This window comes from Nicotiana attenuata, unplaced genomic scaffold (assembly GCF_001879085.1).
Source record: "Nicotiana attenuata strain UT unplaced genomic scaffold, NIATTr2, whole genome shotgun sequence".
NCBI lineage: Eukaryota > Viridiplantae > Streptophyta > Magnoliopsida > Solanales > Solanaceae > Nicotiana > Nicotiana attenuata.
The window spans coordinates 340,085-350,490 of record NW_017670820.1 but is presented as its reverse complement, the minus strand read 5'-3'; the positions used below and the strand labels follow the sequence as shown (position 1 = coordinate 350,490).

Sequence of the window (10,406 nt, the reverse complement as noted above, 5' to 3'; positions counted from 1 at the left end):
CTTTTCGAAATAAGCTGATTTTAGAAGTTTGGCCAAACAAATTATAAGAGCCCAATCGGCCAAGCTGTCAAAAGCTGCTTATTTTGAAAAGTGCTTTCTGGAAAAACACTTTTGAAGAGTAACAATTTGTGTTTGGCCTATTCATTTGGGAAGTACTTTTTGTAATTTTTGATAAGTAAATTATATGTGTAAAAATTGCACGGGACGCCCTATTTGGTTGCCCCCATTTAACCTATACCCATTTTTTTAAAAAACTTTTAACTTGTAACCAATTCTTAAATAACTTCAGCCTTCTTCTCCTCCTTCGTTTTCTTCTTCTCAACAAAAGACAAAATGCAGAGCCTATTTTTTTTTTTATTGGTCTTGCGTCGAAAATCTTTCTTCACCCTGGGAGTAGCAGTTAATAACTTCAGCTCTTATTCTTAAGATGGAAATATGTTTTAATCCAAATTCTTGTTATTGCAGCAAACATCTTCCCGTTGCTTCAGTTCCTATTGATGTTGTTAATCATTAAAACATGTATTAGTATTAGTAAATTTTAGTTTTAATTAGGAATTGATAAGGGTTAATCTTGGTTTATGTGTTGTTATTGCTGCTGCTAATAATTGTTAGATCAATAGATGTTGATGCTAAAGGTGTTATAGAATCCTCTTCTGTTTCTGTGCTATGCAAATGATTTGAGTTAATTGAACCATGAATTGTCATAATAAATTCATTTGCTGCATATGAAGCGACGATTTACTAGCTGAAGAGAGGGAGTTAAAAGTAGCCAATTACAACACAAAAGCTTCAGCTCTAGAGCTGAAGTTTCCAGTTACAACACAAAAAACTTCAGCTCTAGAGCTGAAGTTTCCAGTTACAACACAAAAATTTGCTAGTTACAAAACAAAAACTTCAGCTCTAGAGCTGAAATTCAGGCCCGGCTACTAGAATGTTGAAGTTTTGCGTGATTGCCTTTGCTACTTCAGCCCCGTGTGCTGAAGTTATGCGAAAAAGCGGGTACGCTTGCAATTTTTTTTGCAAAGCGGACACAAGTTAAAATGTAACACAAAAAACGGGTAATGCCCCATTATATATTTGGCCAATCTTTCCAAAAAATACTTTTGTGGACAAATAGAAAAAAATTTCTACGTTCTATTTCTTAAGCTAGAATTTATAGTTTTTTTCTAAAAATAAAAAGATAACTTCTACCGCTTAAAATCACTTTTACCCTTGATCAAACACTTTAAATTTCTGTAAAAGTGCATTGTTTAACCAAAAAAATGATTTTTGCATCCCAAAAACTTGACCCAACAGCAACTCGCTTATCAACCCGCAACGAAGCGAGTTTAGTATAAATAAAATTGAAAAGGGGAAAAAGCAAAGAGAAAAGGATAACATAATTGTTCGGAATTACGCTGATTTGGCCCCTTCTGACCACCCAACACAAACCCTCACCCCTTTCTCTCTCTCTGCTCTCTCTCTCTCTCTCTCTCTGCAACAGTCTGTTGTTGTTCATAGCTTTGTATTCGAACCCTAAATCTCTCTCTCTCTTCGGCATTCAAATCCACATTAACTTCACTTCTCTCTTGTTTGCTCTTATCGATCTTGTTCTTATTCAATGGCCAAAAGCAAGCTCGATCTCCCTGACGATCTCCTTTCTTCCAAAGGTACTGCTCTTTATTGTATATTTTTTGTTTTTAATTTTTATTTGGTTCGATTCAAAATGTCATTAATGCCATATATTAGGGTTTTATTGATCTGAGTTTAGTTGTACTTACTTTGCCGTTTAATTCTAGGGTTTCAGATCAGAATCAGACCCCCTTTTGCTGTGGTCTTTTAGGCTATCCTTCTGTAGTTATTTATATATTTCGATTTGCTGCGTCAGATATTGAATCAATTTCTCTCTGTCAAATTATTTGCCTTGTTGAAATGAAACGGACTATTAACTAGTCCGGGGTTGAAGTATAGTTCATTCATTGATTAAATCAATTTCTTTGCTTCTATTGGATTTTTGAATTCAAAGTATTGTGTTTTGTCTTAAAATATGGGGAATTTGGCAAAACTGTGGGGAAGCAAGTGTGCTCAGATTGTACTCCGACCTTTTTGTTTGACTTACATTTGACTGTTTGGACGAGGCATTAGAAGATAAATGGATTTGAATTATAGTGTATATTCTTTTGTAAGACCCTGTTTGTTATCCCTTTTGCATTTTCTCACATCTGTGTCATGTTTCTCATTTTTGGTATGATTTAGCGCACAAGCTGGAAATCTATGTTCATTTTCATCTTGCCTTCTCTTCTTTTTTCTTTCTTTGTTGGTGCTGGGAGGGGGGTTGTTTTTATTTCATTTTGTGTTTTCATGCTTTACATTTCTTAAGACACATCTGCAGGTAATTATGATGACAAGTCATTCTTGGTGTCGATTGACGATTCAAAAGGTAGTTCATTTCCCTTTTTAATTGTCTTTGCATGTGGGTTATGTATCTTTATCTGGAACTGTTGAAATAGCTTCTTAGCTGCTTTACCATTCATGAGTTTGACCTTTTAATATGTACACGATATGCTGCTTTTGTTGGTTGGCCTTTTCTTTAGATCAAGCAGCGGTGGACAGTAACATTCCTTTGTCTCCCCAGTGGCTTTATGTGAAACCAAGTGACTCTAAGATGGTGAGTTTGCATTTAAGATACTAATTATTCTTCTAGTTAACTGTTGGTCCTCTTGATATGTAATACCTAATCACATGACACCAATCTTCAAAGGAGATCACTGTTGAGTCTAGATTTTTTTTGAAATCCTTTGAGTGTCTTATAGTTTCCTCGGGCACTTTGCCTTTCCAAGAATTATGTTTGTAGTAACCTATTTTTTGGTAAATTACGTATGTGAAGCTTAATATTATCCATTCTCAGGAGATTTTAAATTATTATTCTTTTATTATCAGTGTATATTATTCTTGACAGATGGTTTAAAATTGGAGAAGTCAACACTTTGTGAGACCATGGAAAGAATTTAGTAGCATCTCAAGTAATGAAAACATCAACTTGGACCTAACTGTATGTGTAAGGTGTGATGAATATTAGAATGTGCTATAAAATAAGTTTTCCTTTGCCGTAGACACTCTCTAACTTTCAAAAGAAAAGGTAATCGGATACCCACTGTCCAAGTTAGTCTGAAGCCCCTTGGATAATGAATTAATGTATTGTCAAGGTCGATATCAGCCTGACTGGTGTGGAGTATTGTCAAGGTCGATATCAGCCTGACTGGTGTGGAGATAATATTAAAGAAGCGAAGACACTGCCCACTAACCCTGCAATTTCAAGATGTCCGATCAATTTGTAAATTGTGTTTTTTGTGCTATATATTATGTAGTGGGTCCTTGGGAAGTGAATTACTTTGTCATTATGGTGCACACTCTCTGTGTCATCTTGTTTGATGCAGGAGCGATATGTTATTACTGATAACCTAGCAGACTGAGGCATATACTTCAATCTTGCTATTAAAACACGTGTCACTGAAATATGCTCGGTCTATTCAAGATGGAAGTGTTACACCTGTAATGGAGCACACGTGGGGTAAAATAGTGGCCTAGGCTTTTGATGACTTATTGATTTTGTGATATATATTATTTACAATCCATGGACTATAATAGGAATTGCTTTCTTCATGAATGTTCCTTCTTGACAGTGCTGACTTATTAAAAATTGCATTTGGATATGTCACCATTGATTCTTCTCTTCGGACTATTGTATACAAATAAACTCGAAACTACCCCTTAAAATATTTCACAATTTAACTTTTGCTGTATTTTGCATTCCATGTTTCAGGGTTATGTTGGGTTGGTTACTGTCACTTATTTCCTTCTAGATCATTTTTGAGAAAATTTTCAAATACCTTCATGAACGATATTAGTCTACTTAAATATTTAAATTATCATCTTACTGCATTTGGATTTTCCATCTTCATTCTCTAGGTATTTCAAGTTTTGTTGGTTATACTTGTCCATGCTAGCTTCTCTACTGCTATTAGTTCTTCAACCGTAATCTTTTTTTTTTGGTCAAACTCTATTATGCACCACAGGAAATGCGTGCACCAAGTTCTCTCTCACTTGGAAGTTCTGCTGATTCAAATCAGAAGGACGCTTGGCGTTCAGATGTGCCTGATGAAAAAAAAGATTGGAGAAGACCCACAGCAGAGACGGAGAGTGGTCGCCGATGGCGTGAAGAGGAGAGGGAAACTGGCTTGCTTGGTAGAAGAGATCGTAGGAAACCAGATCGCCGTGCTGAAAATGCTCCTGCCAAAGAAACCACAGACGCTAGAGCTTTGCCTGCTTCTGACAGATGGCACGATGTTAATAATCGCAATTTGGGGCATGACACAAGACGTGATACCAAGTGGTCCTCTAGGTGGGGTCCTGAAGACAAAGAAAAGGAAGCACGGAGTGAGAAGAGGATAGATGTAGATAAGGACGAAGTTCATAATGAGGTTCAAACATTTGGTGCTAACCGTACTGTGTCCGAGCGGGAGTCAGATACTCGAGATAAGTGGAGACCACGGCATAGATTGGAGGGTAGCTCTGGTGCTCCTGGTTCCTATCGTGCTGCTCCAGGATTTGGAGGGGAGAAAGGAAGAGTCGAGGGGTCAAATGTGGGATTTACCATGGGGCGTGGGAGATCTAGTGTGGCCATTTTAAAACCTTCTGGGTGTGCAATTGGGGCTGCACAATTTGACAATTCTGTCCCTGGAAAACCAAGCATCTCAACTCACACATATTGTTATCCGCGGGGGAAGATTTTGGATATATACCGCAGGCAAAAGCTGGAGCAATCTTTTTGTAGCTTGCCTGTAAATATGGAAGAAGCACCCCCTATCACTCAACTAAGTATCACTGAACCATTAGCTTTTGTTGTTCCTGATTCTGAGGAGGAGGTGAGCTATGTGAATTACATTATTATTGGCACTCTTACCTGTAGTTAATGATGTAGTTATTGATATTGATAACTTTAGCTTGTTAAATCTATCTTACAGGCCATCCTTAATGATATATGGCAAGGTAAAATTACTAGTAGTGGTGTGATGTACAATTCTTACAGAAAGGGCCGATCAACGGATAATGTTACAGGTAATTTTTCTTGATCGCTCTCATGTGGTGCTGCGTTGAGTGGAAGTCGTCCTTTCTGAATTTGTGTGTGTATTTTCCAGAAATAGGGGATGGCGAGTTTGCCGATGGAAAACAGGGCATTCTCTCTGCAGACATCATTGAGGAGACAGGGGATAGGTTTCCAAAAACGTTAAAAGATGTTGAAGAGGCAAACGTCAATAGCCTTTTCTGTGGAAATGATGTCAATGTCATATTGGGTGGTAAGTAAAGTATTTAACTTCATGTGTTTCGGAATTCTTTTAAGTGTTGCTTATCTGGATTGCTTTTCTTGTTGATCTGACAAAGCAATTTGTTGTCTCTCTAGAAGGGGATGCAAATCATGAAGTACAAAAAGAGAAAGTTTTTGAAGATATTGCTAGGGATGACACTTTGTTGACCAATAAAAGAGCTGACAACATAGGCAGCTTGACAGATAGAAGTAGTTCTCAACTTGATCATTCTGAAATCAAGTTACCTGATTATGCAGCAACTAGGCACCCTCTCTTTGAGAGCATTGAACAGAATGTTGCTTTTGATGTCAGTGCAAAGCTTCCCGATAATTCAAATTCTATATATATCATGCCCTCTGATATCAACAACTCAAGACACAGTGGTATTGAAAACCAAATAGAGAGGGATATCCCACCTGAGGAATTGAGTTTGTATTATTGTGATCCTCAGGGAGAAATTCAGGGACCATTTCTTGGAGTTGACATCATATCATGGTTTGAGCAAGGATTTTTTGGAACTGACTTACTGGTTCGCGTGGAAGGTGCTCCTGAGGATTCACCTTTCTACGAATTGGGTGATGTAATGCCGCATTTAAAATTTGGACATATGTATGCCAGTAATACGGATCTCCCTAAGGTTGATCAACCTGCTGTATTAGAGGGGAAGCTGGAGTCTGGTTTACGCAGTTCTGTTAGTGAGCTTGTTTCTTCAGCTCCCCTTGATGGATTAAGCTGGCCATCATCTGATTTTGATGGTCTTGCTGCACAGCGTTTTCAGTCAAAAGTACCTGATCTGTCATATTCTCAAAGTGAAGACTTTAATGAATTCGCTGGTCAAAATGAAGGTTTGTCAGCATTTTATCATTGAATTCCTGTTTTATTCCAGTAGAGGATTACTTCTTATAGAAAGAGGGCATCTTAATCCTTTTCCTCCCTATACACTGCTACGTTTTTGACTGTTGATATTTTTTGTGGATGACATCGTTTTCATAGCTGATTCTTTAAATAATCTTCTTCATTTGCAGAAACTTTGTTTCCAGGTAGACCCGGAAGTAGAGGCAATCCTATTGGAAAAACTTTGAGGGGCCCCACTGATCTTTCGAATACCAATCATCCCATTCCTAATGAATTAATGGAGCCCGGGGCTCCGAGTCAGAAAGATAAAATGCACCCACTTGGTTTGTTATGGTCCGAGCTCGAAGGCACTTCAAGAAGGAATGATCAAATTCCCAATGTTCCTTTTAGCGGAGGTGGTCAGGATCAAATTCTAAACCCTGTAGCTGCAAGGGTTGCCCCTTTTGGTTCAAGGACCGAGTCAACCTCTACTGCAGAAATGTGGGATGCTTATAGAAGAAATGCTCCTTCTGACCCGAACTTATATCAAGATGCCATGGATGCTCACCGCTTGTCGCACATGGACCGGGAACCAAATCATTTTGAATTGGCAGAAAAGCTGTTCTCTCAGCAACTTCAACAACATCCACATAGTTTACTGTCTGCTCATAACAGCCACTTGAATGAAGCAATGCTGGAAAGAGGGGCAAGCCATAATTCAGTACACCACCCACAGGTTGCCAGTCAAATTGAGCAGGATTTGGAACGCGTTATGGCCCTTCAGCTGCAGCACCAGAGACAGCTGCAGCTTCAACAACATCAGCAAATGCAGCAACAGCAACAGTTCCATCAACAGCAGATGCTACTGAAAGAACAGCAACAGTCTCATGCTAGACAGTTGCTTCTTGAACAATTGTTGCAGAGTCAAATGTCTGATACTAACCGTGCACAGTCACGTCTTGATGCTACAAGGCCTAACAATGCCCTGGAACAGGTTTTGATGAAGCAGCAAATTCTAACTGAACTACAACGCTCTCACCTTCATCCAAGACATACTGAACCATCAATTGAGCATCTCATTCAGGCTAAACTTGGTCAAATGCCACATCAAGGGCATCAAAATGATTTAATGGAGCTCCTATCACGAGCAAAACATGGACAGATGCACCCTTTGGCTCATCAAATTCTTCAGCAAGAACAATTGTATAGCAGGCAGTTGCCTGTTGGATTAAGGCAACAATTGGAAATGGAGGAAGACAGGCATTCTGGTTCTGTATGGCCTGTAGATGAAGCTGGTCAGTTTCTCCGAATCCCAACCGATGCTCATCGATCCAACTCTGGATTTGGACCATTAGATTTTTACCAACAGCAACAGGTACCATCTTCCGAAGAACATTTAAGTCACCTTGAAAGGAATTTGTCCGTACAAGATAGATTCGCACATGGTCTCTATGACTCTGGATTATTGCCGTTTGAACGATCAATGTCATTACCAGTTGGTGGTCCTGGACTAAAAATGGATGTTGCAAATCCACTTGTGCAGCAACAAAGTTTAGAAATGCAAGATCTGAATTCAAGAATGCATTCAGGTGCTCAGATGGCTGGGTTCTCAAATGATGTCTACTCGCAATCTCCTCACCAGCATTTGGTTCCGAACCAGTTTCATGCTTTGCATCCAGATACCATTGAAAAACATTGGTCTAAAAGCAACGGTCAGGTACCTATGGATTGGATGGAATCCGGAATGAAGCAACTGAATCTCAATAGTGAGAGGGAAAAAAAGGATTTTGATGTCAAACAGGTTTCTGAAGATCCTAGTATGTGGATGTCAGCTGGTATGAATGATGACAGTTCAAAGCGATTGCTTTTGGAACTGCTTCATCCTAAATATGGCCAGCAGTCAACTGAGCAAGCAGAAATGCCCAATGGAATTTCACATGAGATACCTTCTGGTCATGTTCTTGGGACAAATTCAGCAAACCGCTCAATTAATCCCCTATTGAATCAGGATATGAGTCAAAGCCAAACCTTCTCTGTAGGGTCGTTCGGTTCTACTTCAGGTCTGCTACCACAGAGAGATCTTGTGGATGAGAGGTCCCGTGTTCTTGCTGGGGGGGAAAGATTGCCCCACAAATTTCATTCTGGAGCGTTGGCTGAAGCTAATCCTCTCTTTTCCAGCATCAGTGACGCCTCCCAGGTATGATACCTGACTAGATGTGTTTAATATGTTGAGGTGATACAGCCGTGCTTAAATTTCAAGATGGTTTATGCAGAGGCACACAGAGGCTCGAGAAAACGCTGTCGAGCAAGCTGGTCTGACGGCTATAACAGGGGACATCCCAGTAAACATTCTCCGTAGGCCTACTTCACTTGGGACTGGAGGTTAGTGTTAGTCCGTCTCTTGTGCTCTATTTTCCTGGTTGGATTTTTTGTTTTTGTGGAGAAATGACAACTGTTTCAACCCGACTTCAGGTGGTAATGTTGGCTTGTATGATAACAAGATTGGTACAGGTGACTCTTTGCCAGAGGAACCTGCTAAGGAACGGTAAGGATTATCTCCTGCTTCTATCCGAGTAAAGGTCTAATTTTATTTTTGGCTTACCGTTTCCATGGTTAAACTTCTTTTAATTCTATTTGTCTCAGGAATATGGTTATTTTTGTAAGTTTGTAACATAAGGGACACCAATGATCAATTGTTATTTATCCATTCTAGTAGTTTCTTCCTCTCCCATTAATAAAAAAATAAAAGAAAAAAGGTTGTTCCTCTCATGAAATATGGCATTCTTGTGTATGTATGCATTGGTGGACTACCAATCAGGTCTGTCTGGTATTGCTATACGAGATTATGTATGTGATATCATGAAGATTACCTTGGTAATGTTTGCATAATGCATCTGTTTGGTTCTTTTTTTTTTGGATAGGGTGTCTGCAATGACATCAAAAAGGCCAGAAAACATTTTGCTGAAGCGTCCACCTGTCTCTCGAGTATCATCTAACCTGGAAGGGTTTTCTGAATTGACTTCTGATTCACTTGTTAGAGGGAAAAATCCTTCGAATGCCATGGTTTCTGAAGGTAGTTTATCTTTCTGCTTTTGTTGTTATTTATCTCTTGTATGGTCTGGATTTTTACTGTGGTCCCAACCTGTATTGCACCTTGAAGATGTGGGCGGAATATACTAATAGTATTGGTCTGCTTTTCCATCATGCCTCTAGTTCTTTCCACCAGCAGTTGCTAATGCCTTTCGTTTTAACACCTTTAATTTTTTTCCATTAGGGGGGAAAGTAGAAGTTGGAGGTAACACAGCAAATCAAGCCACTGACATAGTGACACCTGGAAAGAAAGATGTGCGCTTTCGGCGAACTGCCTCATGTAGTGATTCTGATGTTTCAGAGACATCATTCAGTGACATGGTTAAGAGTAGTGTGAAGAAGCCAACAGCCCAGGAGGCTCATGCTTCAGAATCATCAGATGGAACACAGGGTGCTCGTAGCGGCAGCAAGAAAAAAGGGAAGAAAGGAAGACAAATCGATCCAGCTCTTCTTGGATTCAAGGTCACAAGCAATCGCATCATGATGGGTGAGATACAGCGGATAGAAGATTAGTGGCTGTACAGTTGTAACTTATTTGTTGTCCCAATTAATTCTCTTGCTGTACAGATTTTTTATGTCTCTGTAATGTTCTCTCTCACCATTCTTTAGTTTTTTTTTCTTCCCCTTTTTCACCAATCTGCATCCCATTAGAGTAGGGGTGACTGGGATGTAGCTTGTGTCAGAAATGATAACCAGTTGGTTGGGATAAAGTAAGGTAGGAAAAAGCTTGTATAGATTTTATCTTTACAGATCAAATGTAACATAATGTGTCCTAAATCCTAATTAGTGTATATTGTTTCCAGCCTGATTTAGTTTTGTTGCCTTGTTCATTTTAAATACTCAGCCGTGAATTGTGATATAGAATCTTCCTGGCCCACAGTGAGGCATGTTAAGGTTGATTTGTGCTGTAAAAGCAAGTTAAGTTGTAGCAAAGCTCATGCAACTATGTATCATTGAAAACGATTTGAAGCATGAAATGCAATTAGAGCCAACTCTGGCGCATGCATACTACTATAGTAAAGTACAATAACATATCGTTGGCTTAGTTTAACTAAAAAAATGAGGTATCCAGGCTGCATTTTAGTTTGGGGGTGGGGGGGGGGGGGGGCGGGAGGCGAGTCCGAAACTACGGCGATG

General features: G+C 39.3%; 1 protein-coding gene across 2 annotated transcripts; it reads left to right on the top strand.

Annotated features, from left to right (window-relative positions):
- Positions 1 to 1,373: 1,373 nt before the first annotated feature.
- On the top strand, positions 1,374 to 10,085 carry LOC109243649. 2 transcript variants are annotated; one of them, XM_019410612.1, is made up of 12 exons: positions 1,374 to 1,649; positions 2,372 to 2,419; positions 2,574 to 2,647; positions 4,056 to 4,904; positions 5,004 to 5,097; positions 5,178 to 5,336; positions 5,444 to 6,190; positions 6,371 to 8,376; positions 8,453 to 8,561; positions 8,652 to 8,724; positions 9,101 to 9,252; positions 9,454 to 10,085. In XM_019410612.1, the coding sequence occupies exons 1-12, from the start codon at positions 1,601 to 1,603 to the stop codon at positions 9,780 to 9,782; spliced, it is 4,689 nt and encodes a 1,562-aa protein (XP_019266157.1). In that variant the 5' UTR covers positions 1,374 to 1,600; the 3' UTR covers positions 9,783 to 10,085. The 2 variants fall into 2 exon arrangements, with proteins under 2 accessions (XP_019266157.1, XP_019266156.1); XM_019410611.1 differs by having other exon boundaries at positions 5,441 to 6,190.
- The last annotated feature ends 321 nt before the right edge of the window (positions 10,086 to 10,406 follow it).